Source organism: Symphodus melops (assembly GCF_947650265.1).
Source record: "Symphodus melops genome assembly, chromosome: 4".
NCBI lineage: Eukaryota > Metazoa > Chordata > Actinopteri > Labriformes > Labridae > Symphodus > Symphodus melops.
In genome coordinates this window covers 18,443,759-18,459,931 of record NC_136694.1, presented here as the reverse complement: position 1 = coordinate 18,459,931, position 16,173 = coordinate 18,443,759, and the positions used below count along the sequence as shown (strand labels likewise).

Genomic DNA, 16,173 nt, shown 5'->3' with positions numbered 1-16,173 from the left:
CTATTTGACTGGTGAATGAATCTCGTTATATTGGCACATATTGCGATAAAGTATCCGATACTGACAGTCACTGGACATGCCAATATGGGCTGATTCATCGGTCGGGCTCGAGTACAGAGTGAGATACACCAGCCGACTGCAGGTTGTCAGGTGCCCTGACTTTGTCTTCTTGACTGAGGATTGTCAGTAAATTGAGCTAGACCTTAATTGTACCAGGCAGAGGGTGTGTTAAGATACACAATGTTACAAACAGCTCCAATGCGTGACACTGATATTGATTAAACAGCTCTGTCAACTCTGTGGCGCACAGACTTGTTTAAACTGCACTGAGTATTTGTTTTAGTTTCCAGACATTTGATAGACTTAACAAGGGGTTAATCAAACTTGAAAGACTTGATATAACATCAAAATGATAATACTTCTTTGATCAGCTGAAAATCAAGTTGATATGAGTGTTACAAAAAGGTGATGGCATCAGTGGCCTGTGCTTCCATTATTTCTCCTACCAGACAGCCAGTTTGACAAGAAAGAAATCTGAAGTTAACTTTAAAAATGGCTAAATTTGTTATATATTCAATCTAGTTTAATTGCTCAGAAGAATGCAAGACAACTACTGCTGTGAGTAAATGTATTGAACAATATGGCAAAGTTTGACGTCTCAGAGGTTTTAAGTGCCTGCAGCTTGCAGAGACAACTTTGCGGTATGTTTATGGAGCAGCACAGAACCACTCCCACTGTGATTATCTCGCCCTGTAGAGGCTGTCATATGAATGTAAGGAATGTGCAGTTTTAATGACTGCCTCTAATTGGACTGTTTGAAATGTCTGCTGATCGTTCCGACCCTTTGCACCTCTGTTCTATGGTTGTCGGATTTTAGTCATCATATAGTTTGCAATTTGGCACTTCAAATACACATACAGTCATCTCTTTAAAATAGAATTCAGCACAGTGATAACAGTAAAACACTAGTGACCAGTGATCAATTGAGGTGAAACTTTGGTCTCCGTATTACCAACTGGATTAAAAATCGCTGGTCATCAAAATGAAAAAAATATATATTACAATGAAAAAACAATAATGAATGAATAAATAAATAACGATATAAATAAATAAATATCAACCTAATGAGGTTGACTAAACAGGTAAATACTTCACTGCACGACTTTGCAATGTACTTGTTTAACCCTTTAAAACAGACCTTTCACAGCTGATAACGAATAAATTCAAAGAGATTCAGCACATTTTCTGTGAGGTTGTAGCTTAATGCCACTATTTGAGGTTGTTGACATCTTAACAAAAAACACGTTAATAAAATGTGTCTACAATGCCTACGAGGAACGAGATATTTGGCCCTCTGCTTTTGGTAAAAGGTCACGGTGGAGCCCTGTGGCTCCAGAGGAGTGGGAGTGAGCGCTTCAACAACCCAGGGTCAAAAGTGCAACGTGTCAAGCGTAAACTGCGTGGACCTCCTGCGGGTCTGCCATGACATGCAGGAGAAGTGATCGAAGATGATATGCTACTTTTCATTTGCTGCTTGTGGACAGAAAGAAGCTCCTTTTAAGCCATGTGTGCTACTTCACTCAGTTTGAAATATTTATCCACATATTCTCTTCATTTATTTCATTTCTTGTATTGGACAACACCATTCCTAAAATATGCTAAAATACAATTCCATTGGATTGTGTGCAAAATGCTTTGTAGGCATAATAAAACAAATAATGCTCTTAACCAGCCACAATGGTAGGCTTTGATGCATGATGAGGTATGGATTTTGGCCATTATGGATGAACGATTAACATCCTTCTTTCCAACCACAGCTTTTACTTCTTTGATAAATAGGATGTACATTTTTCACTCCCACGGTGTTTAAATCAAGAAGCACTAGAATTAAAAAAAACAACTAGATAGGTACGAGATGGGCTGAAGAAAAACATTTGCTCAAACAGTATGGCCCTGACTGCTTCCATTGAAAACTGAGGTCACTGCTCTCAGTCGCAGGCATCAAATCATATACATATATATGATTTGATTCTCTATATCTAGATATCTTCAAATTATTAATCCAGCAAAAAGGAATTGCAGTGAAAACTGCAAATTTCTCAAGAGAGCTCAACAACACATATCTAATAAATAGAACAAAATGGCAAATTCTCCTCAGAGATTTCTTGTTTCCTTTTATATGCACAGATAGGTTTCAGTGAGTTTCTAATTAGGTACCTTTACTGTATTAGTCAGCCCGACAGTTGAATGGATGGATGACAGTGAAGGGTCCAGTGTGCTAAGATGCAAATAATCCTTCCTCTGTCTTCATCACTCCTCTTCAGTCTAAACACTGTTTACAGAGGCAGGTCTGTGCTGTTGTGGCGAGTCTTTCTGGAAGTCCCATCATCCCTGGGCAGAGCTTTCTGCAGGTTGGACATGGCAGCTGTCTTCTTTAGGTCGATGACTGCGTAGCATTCGCTGCGCCGGGGTGCCTGTGGGCCACATTTTTTGGGTGGTAGGCGCTGGTGCTGTGGCTGGTTTTGGGCAACCCCGCCGCCGAGGGCTTGGCAGGGAGGTTCACCATCTAGGTCCACCTGGATGTAGTTCAGCTGCCGTGACGGAGGCATGTGGCCGTGCTCACAGCCTCCTACACCTGACCTTGAGCGTCTGCGAAAATCAAAGCTAAATATTCGCCCCCCTTGATCTGGCTGACACGGTCGCGGATGTGGGGGACAGGCGTGTCGAAGCCGAGGTGGCTGAACCTGCTCTGTGTTGACATAGTTCTGCAGGGCATCTCTGTGGATGCCCCGGTTGTCCTGGTGATACCCGTTTGGAGTCCCAGGCCCTTCTGAGAATTCATACTCATCAAAGTCTTCTTCCTCTTCTTCATATTCATCCTCCTCCTGCTCATCATCATCCTCTTCCTGTTCCTCGTCCCGCTGCAGGGCGCTGTACTCCCATACTGGGGGCAGAGAGGGCAGGTTCTCATAGTTGAGCAGAGCTGTCCGACGGTGACCCCCACCCATGCTTCTTTCGCAGGAGTAGCCCTGTGGAGGCAAGGAAGAGGGGCCGTGGACATGCAGGTGCTGGAGGGAGTGGGAGTGACTGTCCCCCGTGCTGCTGCTGCTGCTGGAACCGACAGACTGCGAAACACTGCTGGGACTCAACCGCTGTTTCCTACCACTCCTCAGGCCATTGATGTTCTCGTAGGTGAGCTCTCCGCTTTGGCAGCTGTTCGGATGTTCAAGGCCTGGATGCCGGTGTGCATGGTGGTGGAAATGATGATAGGAGTGAGAGTTGCACAAGTGCATAGAAGGCTCATCCCCCTCTGTCTCTGAGCCTGTGGCGCCCTCTACTGGCTGAAGATTGTGAGGGTTGTGACCATGCCGTTCCCTCTCTCTCTCCCTCTCTCTCTCCAGCAGATGGCGCTGTGCTGGTGTGGGACCCAGCATGAATTTGACCTCCTGAGAGGTCGGCTGTAAGAACACCTGAGGGTCGTTGTGCTCCTCCAGGGGATAGTGCCTCAGATTGGATTGCAGATTCCCTTGGCCCCCCACAGGCATAGATCCCCGTGTGGTCTCTGGGAAGGTGCTGGGTCTCACCTCAGGCAAGGAGTGCACACAGTGGCGCATAGAGAGATCCCCCTCCATACTAACAGTGTTTACATAGGTGTGGGTCTGTTAGGGGAAAATAAAACGGGTTTCATGTAAGGAAAAAGCTACAAAAAACAGTGCACTATAAATGACAAAGACATGTCTTACCTGGTCTTCCAAACCCATGAGGCTATGTCCATGATCATCAGCAAGAGAGGGTTGAGAGGAATCACCCCTGATTGGATAACCAGGGTATCCGTTGGGGAAAGCCTGAACAGGGAACCCTGGAGCTACAAACACATTTATGTGGCAGCTGATAAACAGATAAAGATTTGCATGGTAGCACATAAAAGCACGACATACCCAAAATCTATGAACTTATGTTCTTTGCTTTGTGCCTTTGCAGACTGATTATTTCAATGAGAATAAAAATAATGATAGCAGAGTAGGAAATGACGAAAGATTGTAAATGCTAGAATAAATCCCCACAAACTTATTTTGAAGAAAGCTCTCTTTTTTTCTATCACACTCAGATACTGAAACATATTTCATAACATAATTAAAAGCAGATTACACTATTGCAATTCTTCTGTTTCTTTTCTGGATCCAAAAATCCATTTAACAGCAGTTTATACAGAATGCTGAAGCAGGGATTTTTAACCAGGACCAAGAAAACCAAACAATCCCTGTACTGGCCTCCAATGCACACCAGAGTTGGTTTACAGTCCTTTTAACAGTTTATAAAGCACTACTGAAGTATTAAAAATACCACATTTAGATTCATCAATTCATTTAAAGTCAAACTTCCCTCACTGTTTAATTATCCTTTTAAAACAATTAAAAAAACAAAATCAGATGTATCAGATGGTAAATGACTTCACAAACCCAAACAGACTCAGACATACACATGTATCTGCGATACATGTGTATGTTGCACACAAACGCAGGGGGTTGAATAATCTCATAATTCTGTCTCTGTGACCCAATGCTGGTTGTGCGTATTACCCTGTAAGAATAGAATCAGTTCAGCTTCAATATTCCAAAATCAGTCATGCTCAAATCTCAATATGAAAATCTGTCCCAATAAAACCTTTATGAGGCCTTTGCATAACACTTACCCTTTTGTCTAGCTGTATTAAGTGTCAGTGTTGGACCACAGTCTGTATATCTCTATCTTACTGTTTTATTTGAAAACATTTGCACCTACTCAGTAGACTGAATTTGACCTGTATGTATTTAAAGCTATTGTACTTCTATTTTACTACTGCACATCTGTACTTCACTGAAGTTTAAAATTAGCAGGCTTTGTGTGTGTGTGTGTGTGTGTGTGTGTGTGTGTGTGTGTGTGTGTGTGTGTGTGTGTGTGTGTGTGTGTGTGTGTGTGTTGTTGTGACTCACTGTTGGGAGTTTGTGGTGTGCGAGACATCTCCATCTCTGGTGTGTGACCACTGCGACTCATCATCATGGATTCCTCCACCACGTTGATGCTGTTACATTGCATCAGCTCCTGCAGCAGATTGAAAATCTCCTCTGCCCGGGAACACTTGAATGCAAATATTCCTAATCAAAGAGGAAAAAAATACATCAGCATCGCTGGGCCTTCTAACAATTAAATAAACCTTTTAGTTACATTTTGGCATACAGTTTATATTACAAGGTGTAAACAATGAAAGGCACACACTGGAGGCCTCTTGTCCTGTAAAAGTGCATGCATGAGCATAAGTGATGTGTATACTTCATGCTGAAATCAGACTTTAAAATACATGCATCTTTTTTGCGTTTTTAATTCTTCACACACACATTTAAGCTAGCGTTCAGTTAGCTCGGGTAGACGTTTTAATAGGACTACAGAGGAGAATCCATTTATTGACACAAGTATATCTGACTTCACTACATTAGGTGATGATATGCACTTTTGGACAAACACAATAGATCCACTTTTTCTAACTGCATGTGAATGTACTCAGTAAAATACAGACATGGCAGGCTTCAGGTTGAATTTAGAAAAAGAACACATCTCACAGCTTGTTTCATGTGTAGTCACACTTTCCTACAAATATCAGCAATAAAAACTAATGTTTAGATGTATAATCGTTATTATAAAAAAGTAAATTAGTAACTTTGCTCAATGACTTAGTGAACAAGACATTTATAAAAAGAGTAAGTGTAAGGAGCATACAGACTGTGTTTGTGCAGGGGGCAGATATTAACTGAAGTAAAAATAGACCAGCTATAAAAAGTTCATCAATTCTCCAATTTTAAAGGCTCAGTATACTGAAATGGTCAAATAGCTTTGGAAACCCGGGGGTTGTACTTTTCGGCAGGGCTCTCTTTTTCATTCTTCACACCACTAGCTCAGTTGCTAACATTTTTTTAAGTACTAGTAAAATGTACATATAAATGTTGAATAATAAGATAAACAGCATTTACTGTTACTGGAGAAGACAAACAGAGAATAATTACCCTGCCCGGTCTGACACCGACGGCCGCTCTCAAAAGAAAACAGGTTGGAGTCGTAGCCATAACGCCGCAGGCAGAGATACGGCCACCGAATGGCGTCTCTCTTACGTGTGTGAAGAATGAGCTCGGTCTGGGTGAGCTCCATGATCCCAGAACCAAGCTCGTTGCCCTCATCGTCCACATTGGTGACCTGGGACAGGCAGAAGACATTAAACAGGAAGAGAGAAAATGTGAGTGCAGTTTATTTATCAAAGTGATTACCAGAAAAAAAAGAGAGTAGCAGAATTCATTCATTTTATTATTTACCTTAAATTTGGTGAGATGGTTGTCTCTGATGGGGTCTCTGTACAGACAGCTCCAACAGCTCCCCATAGCTTCAGCAGGCCAGCTGAAACCTGACATTAAAGTAAATCTCATTACTTGACTCCATTAACAATTTTAAAAATGAAAAGACAGTTATCCATATCAGACAAAATAACACTGAATACCCACTTCAGGGAAGAGAAACACACAAACTTCTTACTCAGTCCAGGCCATCAGTATGAAGGTATTAACGCCTTAGTCCCAGGATCTTCGACTGGGCATCGTTGTCACAAGCCAGTTAGTTTGCTGGACTGACATCTTCAAGAGAAGTATCATGCTCTTCCCCCTGAAACCGTGAAAAACACACAAAAAAATACCCAACTGAAGATCAAACCCATATAAAAAATAAATGCAGCAGTTGGATTGTGACAATTACAGTCTGTGTTGTTGATCTTTTACCAGTTCTTCAGCATCTTTAAATAAAACTTACCATTCAAAAAAGTTGGGAAATTGTTTAAAATGGTATTAAAAACAAAATGTGATGATTTGCAAGTCATTCAAATCCTACGTAGCATCTCAAGTACCAATTTAAAATGGAGGGAAAAAAAGTCATTGCTTTTGGAAAAGTATGAATTGAATTTGATGACGTTTCAGAAAAAGTTGGGACAGTGGTAACAAAAGATGAAAAGAAAAGTTGTGAGTTGTGAGTGTCAACAAGTGAACACAACAAACAAAAACAAAAACGAATATTCATAAACTACGTTAACCAAAATGCACAAAATTCCTACTTAAATCAATATTTAAAATGACAGCACATGTCAAGCAAATTCAATTTACAGATTTCAATGGTTTCAGTTATGCCTTTATATAAATGAAGTGCCTGTATAGGGTGCATTAAAGTCTCACAAACGCACGTTGTCATGAAGGAGAAACCACCAGACACCTAGTCTGAGGACTACTGCTGAGGTCTGGGCCATGTCCCCCTTAAAGCCATACAAGGTCCTCATGTCTGAGCACATTGGATTTCTGTTTTAACTTATGGCATGTAATATTATTTAAAATTACTAGTGAGTTTAATCTTTTTAACCTTTCACCAAATGGTGATGATGATGCAGTGCATGGGGAGGGCCCCAAATTATATTCTTGCCTATAGAGCCAAAATGGCTAACACCTGACGGAACATCTCACAGTTAATAAGTTAACTTGCAACAGGTTAGCAACATGATTTGGCTGCTGAAGAGAAAAAAAAGAGCATCCCAAAGAGGCTGAGCCTTTCTGAAGTAAAGATGGGGAGGGTTCATCACTCTGTGAAAGACAGACAGACAGACTCAATTCTGTAATGGACATCATTGCATGGGCTCAAGAAGTGTCTGTGAACACAGTTCATTGCTGCATTCACCAATCACAAGTGCTGAAACTCTGCCATGCAAAAAGAAAACCTTGTAACCACTGAAAAAGCATCCTTCTTATCAGCGCTAAGTTCAGAAGTCAGCATCTATGAGGGAAGGGGGGTGCATAAATGCACATGGCATGGTTAACCTGCACATTTTTAAGGCAACAATAATGCAAAAGGGAAAAGGTTTTCAGAACAACATATAATATGACCCTTTCTAAACTTTTTTTTTTTTTTTAAAAACATCTTGGTGACATTACACTGTCACCGATGACATCTCTCAGTTTCAACATGTGATATTTTGTTAGAGCCATTTCAATCATGGGTTTTCTATGTTTTCAAATCCTCACATTCATGTTACACTGCATCCCAACTGTTTTTGAATTTGGAGTATTGACTCCTAAATGTAAATAAAAATGAAATACGACCATAGCAAAAAAAGATGCCCTAAATGTTTCCGTCAAACAGCATCAGAGCTGAGGACTTCAGCCTTACCAAAGGCAATAGAAGTCTGCATGATAATATCATCCTATTCATGTTTAGCTGGTCAGCGGTCACTGAGCTTTAACCCGAATATGTTCTCAACGTTCTGACTTGAAGAGTCAAGACTTTAAATTAAGATGGGACGGGGGTCAAAACTGTAGGCCTCATTGAAGGAGACAAGTCGGACCTATGCAACAAAAATAGTTTTTGACACACAATTAATCCAATAGGCTTCTTCAAAGTATGACATAAATAATAATCATATTACTTTTAATTACAGAGATGTTACTGTATCTTTATGATTACAAATCACAAACTTAGAATGAATAGCTGCGCATCTAAAACTCAAGAGAATCACAAATTAAACTAATGTGCAAAGGACAATATTTAATTTGATCTCCTTAATGTTGCCTTAGACAGTAAAACTCAGAGTCTTAAGAAATGACCAGATTAATGCTAACCCGGAGAATCATGCTCCGTGTTAACCATACACAGACCTATACACATATTTGAGATCAGCCCAGCCGCATTGTGTGAGCTCTAACCTGGGCCTCCACATCTGACTGGAGATGCCAGGCTAGACTAACACATACACGAAACACACACACACACACACACACACACACACACACACACATGCACGCGCACACACACACACACACACACACACACACACACACACACACACACACACAGCCAGTTGAATTGAAAAAAAAATGCTTGGCTCTGATGCACACTTTTCAAACACCACCAATAAAATGGGTTTTTTCCTCTGATATGGGCTCTTTACAGCAGAGAATCACGGTCCTGTTTGCTCAATTAGCAAAGCCGACGCAGAGCTCGAAAAGCAGCCGACAGCGAGGCTTCATCTGCCCATCAACGTCCACACACTCCCCGTCACAACCATGAACCATGAACCAGCACACTGACAGTAGATGCATAACGACAATGTTCAATGACCATTTGTTCCCATTTGTGTGAGGATACAATAGCGTGAGTACACGGCAGTAAACGGGTACGACAGCGATGGTTTGCTACTCACATGTCTGGCACGGATTTTTTTTTTTTATATTAGTCCTTCTGCGAAATGAGCTGTGAGACTGCCAGTGGTTGTCGGTGGCGGCTGCTGCTGCTGGTTGTAGCGGGATGTGGAAGTTGCACGGCGGTGAGGCGAATAAAAGATGCAGTGAGAGCTGTGAAAATGTTGTTATTTTTTTCCTCCTATTACGCCCCCCTACTGCAGCACGGGCCTCTGCTTGTATGACATTTCCCAAGCAGCTGGGGTGAGAGTTCACCGCCAGACAACGAGCCTGAAAGAAGCGACAAGAAGGTAAGAAACGCTGGAGGACCAGGGAGGAAAGGTGTGCTTGGCTGACAGACAGGGGAGGAGCAAGAAAAAGAAATAACAACCCAATGATCTACAAGGGAACAGCATCTGTACCACTTCCAGTTGTCATTGATTTTGCTATGTTTTGCTCTGTGCATGAATTCAGGCAATTTATTATTATGATTTTTAAATATGTTCTTTGATTAAATGTGTGCTCAACAGAAAGTCACTTAGAGTATAATGTAAGTCTGCTCATTTATTTAACATTAAGGTGTATACCACTCTCATATTTGTACTTTGAATAGTCTAAAACTTTTTACTTTACTTTATCGACACATTACATTTACAATTTATTTTACACAACACAGGAATATGTAAGTATTTAGGGAGACATTCAACTAACCTTACAGAAATGATTATTCATACATGAAGAGCCAAAATTAAATTACAGAGAAAACAAAATAACAACAAAATTGAAATGTGTGTGTGTGTGTGTGTGTGTGTGTGTGTGTGTGTGTGTAGGGAAAAAGAAAATGAACAATTATTAAAATAAGTCACCTGGCTAAAATGTCAACAATGTCTTTAAAGCTTTCTTCTTCTTCAATACTTTACAGAATGATTCATCACATTTATGGAGTTCAATAAAAAAGTAATAATTTATTTGTAAGAAATCGGCCAAAAGACAACAACTTTATCACATTAGTAACATCAGTGTTGTTGATCTAAACATTCAAAAATAAAAGCATACGTTCTGTAAAAGGGGTGAGGACACAACAGTGTAACAGCTGGCCATCGTAATCAGCACTATAATACATCCATGCTTCACCAAAGGATAATAAAGATGGTGCATGTGTGTAGTTTGCTGCAATCAGTCATGGATGTTTCATTGTGTAATGTTTTAAACAATTCTTGGTGAAATTGTTTTTTGGGGGTTTTTTTTATGAATAGTTGCCACCTATAAAAGTTTAACTTTTATTCACAAGCTGCAGTTTGTTTACATACCGAGTAGAAACTATAAACTGCACTTTGCCAATCTGCCCAATAGTAACTATTCACAAGCTGTTATGCCAAGCTAGCCTGCCATGTGTCAGCTTCCGAGCTCATGGCCATAATCATTCCCTTCAGTATAACTTTGTTGGCTTTTAAGCGATTGTTGTGACGTAAAAGTAATAGTTACGGGATGCAACTCCAGTTTTGTGACTATGTGCATCGCCCTCAGCCCCCAGCTTCACCTTTGTGGTTTATAGGCTCCACCTCGAAACCCTGAGACAATTTTTACTCACTGCCAAATTAAAGGGTAGTTAAGTTCTTATAACTCCCACACTTACATTACTCATCTCCCTATGGAGAATAGCAGCATCATTAAACAAAGGGCAAGCTAGGCCTGCACTTAGAGGGCTACATACTGGAATCAGAGCAACCTCCAGTAACTATTTTAATTTGTACATGCTCTGCCCTCTAATGGTCCTCGCAATTAGTTACCACACAGGACGCAAATGCCGTCAGAATATATGGACTAGCTGGGCCCCTAAGTGACAAGGCTGAAACCAAAACAATGTTCTGACTGCTTAGGATCCTGGGCACGGACCATCTTGTAAGGCATAAAATAAACATGTTCCTCGCTCTGTCTCATTGTGGCCATATGCAACAAACACTGCCAATGATCTTTTTTCTGCTGGCTTCTGAAAAAAATGTACTCACACTTGAACAAAACTCCTGTTGAGCTGCACTATTTAACGTAAGCAGCAAAACATTTCGACTTTATGTCGACTTTCTCTAGCCAGCAGCCAAAGCAATCCTATGCAGACTGGGGACCTCAGATCCCCATGTTTGTTCAGCTATGCTACTAAGGATAAGGATAAGGGATAGATTACCTTTATTGACGTTTGGTTATTACAGTAGCTCCAAGAAACAGGACAACCGGAAATATAAACAGCATCAATTGCAAAAAAGTTTACAAAGACAGCTATGAGCAAGTTTACATTAATTAAATAAAGGAAGACATACAATATAATTAAATATTACGAGGCATAAACACTATACACCTTCACTTGTGGAAAGACAAATCAGATTACACTAAAAAAAACACACTGTGCAGCATTAATGATATAGGTGATTATTATACCAAGTCACGTGGCGGTGATGTTGTTAAACAGTTTGAGTGCAGATGAAATAAACGACCTGTGGTAGTGTTCAGTCTTGCTACTGTCAGATTGTCTGACCTCACCATCACATGCTTGCAGTACAGCTGCAGTGTGAAGTGTAGCAAAACCTTCTGAACTGCCTTCAACTTTAGCAGGCTGATGTGGCTTGTTGGTCCTGACAACAGTCCACCCACTGTGGCTTTGTCAAGCGTCCCAGCCGAGCCTGTCAGGGATATGTCTGTGAATGCTTTAACATAAAAGGACACAGCCCAGACTTATCCCCTGGCAGAGCCAGCATAGAGAACCCTGGTAGGTCCCTCAGCTCCTTGGCAGTCATGTGCAGCCTGCGGAGCGGGACACCAAAGTCATTAAGAGTTGAAGGAGGCCCAAACATACAACGGGTTAGTTGCTGACATCATGCCCAGCAGCGACAAAATCTTGTCATTATTGGTGAAGCAGCATCAGCTCTGTGTACCAGCTGGCCGGTGGTCATGTCTCAGGTATCCAAATACAGACCTTGATACCGCATCTGTTCTACTGAACCTTAATATCAAGGATAGGCCTCACACTTCCTGGTTTATAGGGGAACAAGAACAAGAAAAAAGCTATCTTGGCCTTCAACTGGGAAACTGCCATAATGGCTCCTTTCTCTAAGGCCTCCCTCATTGCCACCCTTGTTGCCTAACGGTGCAACAAGGGTCTCAATCTGTGCTCAGGATGCAATTGGGTGTAAACAGGCTTGACATCGGAGACACATCCTCCATAGTCCAGCAGTCACAACACTAGCTCTGACCAAGATAAAACCATTTCAAACACTGTAGATCTAAACAACTGACCGTAAATATCCTGCTTATGTATACTCACCAAAACGGATGCTTCAAGGATGTTAGGTTACCAGTGTAAACCAGTTCTCTGAGAACTCAGAGGTCAGAGCAGTGAATATGTAGGGTGTGAATTCCAGAGGGATCCCTCCCAAATATATAATTTTCATTATGGATTCAATAAGATTGAAGTCACTGGGCAGGTAGTTGACATTATAATGCACACTGAGGGAACACATTTCCAGTATCCATCTTCCAATAAAACACATTTTTACCAAATATATTCTACATTTAAATTAATATGAGTCTCTAAAGATTTAATAAATGGCCTCTCAAGATTAATTTATTACAACACCATAAAGTTTCTGTCTCCTGCCTGATAACCAAAATAGTCTTTTGTAACAGTAAAGTCACTGGATTTGTTGGAAAAACCGAAAACCATTTTAGCACCTCTCAGCATCTTGGAAATCCTGGAGGCTCAATCATTCTTATCGTGATGGATGTCACATAACATTTTAAAAAGAGTCAGACAACACAAATTCAAACTGATGGCTAATGTTATAACACATCAATGGATAATTAAAGATGCTTAACACCATAAAATATTTTTTGCGACTTTCACTGGTTTCTTTTATTGTGTGCAATGATCTATAGCTTTAGGTCATCTTCGGGAGTTGGGACACAGGAGTATTTAATGGTGTCACACTTAAAAACACATCGAAGCATACTTTCTTACTACTTCAAACCACAGACTGTATAAAGATTAATATGCTCCAAGCACAGCCAGATAGCTTGAAAATGTGATTTGAAAATGTCCTACTGTCAATGTTGTTGGAATAAAGTTGCCTTTGTAATATTTGTCAGATATTCCCAGTGTTAAGTGATGTAATTAGCCCTAACGACATGGGGTTTAATAGGGTTCAATATTTACCCTTTTGGGGTTTCACGTATTTCTATAACTGTAACACGTCCAAAATAAACGAGCGCTGGGAGCAAGGCGGGGAATGATCTTGACAGGTGTTTAATCTCTGTTGATTCCCTTCCAATCACGTATCCAGCTGTGTGTTTTATAAGCAACGCGGAAATATATGTGTCAAGTGACCAAGCAGGAAGTTAACGACACGTTAACGAACTGATTGTCTGACCTTTGGACTACGGTAACGTTATAAAACAATATTTATTCACCTCACAAAACTACTCCACCGACTGGCAGACACCTCTTAACTTTATCCTGGCGACCCGTCCTTGTGTTTGAGTGTCGTGCTGCTCTGGGCGTGTCAGAGGAGAGTGCTGCAGATAAGATAGTACCCTGCCCGTCCAACAAACTTATTATATCACAATACAGCAGCATGCTCAGGGGTCTAGAGTTAACTGTAGATGTTTAGTCTGACAGAGCAACATACATACTGTGCGCACTTTGCAGAGGACCTGAAAGAAAAGTAAGAGGTAAGCGAAGGTTACGATCTACGACTTTTATGAAATAATGTTATTTTTTATCGGTGACTTAAAGCTAACGACACTTTAAGCATGTAAGACTTGTTTTTATAAGCCCTGATGAGATAGGTGCTTCACAATGTCTAACCTCTGAAAGACAGATGAGCTTGTCTGTTATACAAGTAAATAGGTGATTACATAAACTGCTGATCGCGCTAATTTAGAGTTTTCTAGATTATAATTTTATTAAAGCAAAGAGGCTTTCCTGAGGACACTCTTCGTTTAAACATGTTGCGACAACCAACAGCGACCACGATTACTATAAATCTTGCGAATTTGAGACTGCGAGATTTGCTCATTCATATATCTGCTAGCTTTCCTGCAGCACATGAATGAAGGGTTTTGGGCGCACATCTTCAAGAAACGCAAAACTTGGTCAGATAAGCAGAGTCGAACTGAAACAGGAGTTCTGATACTGATATGGCTCTGTGGTTAAAACATCTCTAAAGTTTAACGTTGGTGACCATGTTCAGTCGGCACTTTATGTTGTCATTCAGATATAAAATAATAAAAATGTAAAAAAACCTGTCCTAGATTTCTTCCCCTGATTCAGACCTTGTTTGGGTTCTCAGGACAACAAGCTGAGTTCATTCACGCCATTCTCTTTTCAACCTTGATGATAATCAAAACATGTTTTGACTTTGACTTTTTTTTTTACCCTGCAGCTGTGAAATGACCTTTTTTTATTATTATCTCAGAACATGTGGCTCCCCATGCTTGGAATGACTGCCCTGCCACACCTGGGAGGGCTATATGGAGGTTACGTGACACGTAAAGAGGTGAAGACTTGGTACAAAACCCTGCAGAAACCATCATGGCGACCACCCAATGCAGCGTTCCCTGTTGTGTGGACTTGTCTTTATACAGGCATGGGGTAAGCTCCATGATGAAAGGGTTTTACAAGCCTTTTATTCTACGTGATGAAAGCTTCCAATCTTAATGATCCTATGCTCGTAAACTTCGTCACACAGGTACGGCTCCTACCTGGTGTGGAAAGAGCTTGGAGGCTTCACTGAGGATGCACTGGTTCCACTGGGACTTTATGGGCTGCAGCTAGCTCTGAACTGGGCCTGGACTCCCATATTCTTTGGTGCACACAAGCTGAAATTGGTAAATTTCAATATGTAGATGTAATTGTGTCTAAAAAAATGAAAAGGATGATTATGAAGGATGTAACATATGGTGCAGCTGATTATTCTACATATTCATTGGAAACCCTCTTTCTGTCCAATTTAGGCTTTGATTGAGATCGTTCTTCTCACTGGGACCGTCGGAGCAACCATGGCGTCTTGGTATCCCATCAGCCGCACAGCCTCAATGCTGATGGCGCCCTACCTGTCATGGCTGTGCCTTGCCACCTCTCTCAATTATTGCATATGGAGAGACAACCCTGAGAAAAAAGAAGAGTAGGAGACCATTGTCTGTGCTTGGAGAAAATCTACTTCTTTCATTTTTGAAGCCTATGAATATCAATCCCTTACTGATAGCTCGAAAGGTTGAAATTACTATACTAGCTTTTCAAAGATCAATTAATAACTGCATATCTGATGACAAATGTGGAAAACACAATGTTAAAAACTCCTTTTTTAAGATTTAAGAGTTTGTCAAGCAGACTTGTTTGTTCACAGCTTTCATAAGGATGGGTATGATGAACTCACTGTGTAATATTCCCCTTTGGACAGGAGTGTCACTGTTTGTTAAAGAATCTGAAAGACTAACCTGATCCATCTTTTTCCATGTGTAGTCAGTCAAATTTGAAAGGTCTGTTATTAAAAAAGTGTATATAAATAAGATTTCTGCAATTCTATGAAGGCTTCATGCATTTAATTGTGGATTTTTTAAATACTCCTGGTGTTTTTCCAGTTAAGTTGAAAACGGCATTAGTTTGATCTTTTTTGTTATATTTAAAAGGCTCTGTTAGCATTCATGAAGGACATGTTGATGTTACAAATACATATTGAAAAAAAGATTTATTTTGAAACGAATCATGGTGAATACAATCATTCTTCAACACTTTCTGCCATCATTATGTTCATAAAAATGAAGCTGTAAGTGACCTGCACTTAGATTTTGGGGAACAGATCACTTGAAACAAAGTGATTTCAGTATGGAGCTTTAAGTCTGGTTGGTCTTTATCATTTGAATGGGGGGTTTTTTTCAGCTTATGTGAGTG

At 40.6% G+C, this 16,173-nt stretch overlaps 2 protein-coding genes across 4 annotated transcripts; one reads left to right on the top strand and one right to left on the bottom strand.

The window, feature by feature from the left end:
- Window positions 1–312: 312 nt before the first annotated feature.
- frs3 (fibroblast growth factor receptor substrate 3) lies at window positions 313–9,574 on the bottom strand. 2 transcript variants are annotated; one of them, XM_079341182.1, is made up of 7 exons: window positions 9,257–9,574; window positions 6,528–6,684; window positions 6,342–6,430; window positions 6,039–6,225; window positions 4,974–5,135; window positions 3,744–3,865; window positions 313–3,659 (listed from the first exon to the last, which is right to left on the bottom strand). In XM_079341182.1, the coding sequence occupies exons 3-7, from the start codon at window positions 6,405–6,407 to the stop codon at window positions 2,337–2,339; spliced, it is 1,860 nt and encodes a 619-aa protein (XP_079197308.1). In that variant the 5' UTR covers window positions 6,408–6,430; window positions 6,528–6,684; window positions 9,257–9,574; the 3' UTR covers window positions 313–2,336. The 2 variants fall into 2 exon arrangements, with proteins under 2 accessions (XP_079197308.1, XP_079197307.1); XM_079341181.1 differs by having other exon boundaries at window positions 6,559–6,684.
- A 3,980-nt stretch (window positions 9,575–13,554) lies between these two features.
- tspo (translocator protein) lies at window positions 13,555–15,953 on the top strand. Of its 2 annotated transcripts, none has more exons than XM_079341185.1 (4): window positions 13,555–13,663; window positions 14,699–14,874; window positions 14,972–15,110; window positions 15,237–15,953. In XM_079341185.1, exons 2-4 carry the CDS (start codon window positions 14,702–14,704, stop codon window positions 15,408–15,410), a joined length of 486 nt encoding a protein of 161 aa, XP_079197311.1. In that variant the 5' UTR covers window positions 13,555–13,663; window positions 14,699–14,701; the 3' UTR covers window positions 15,411–15,953. The 2 variants fall into 2 exon arrangements, with proteins under 2 accessions (XP_079197311.1, XP_079197310.1); XM_079341184.1 differs by having other exon boundaries at window positions 13,566–13,952.
- Window positions 15,954–16,173: the final 220 nt, after the last annotated feature.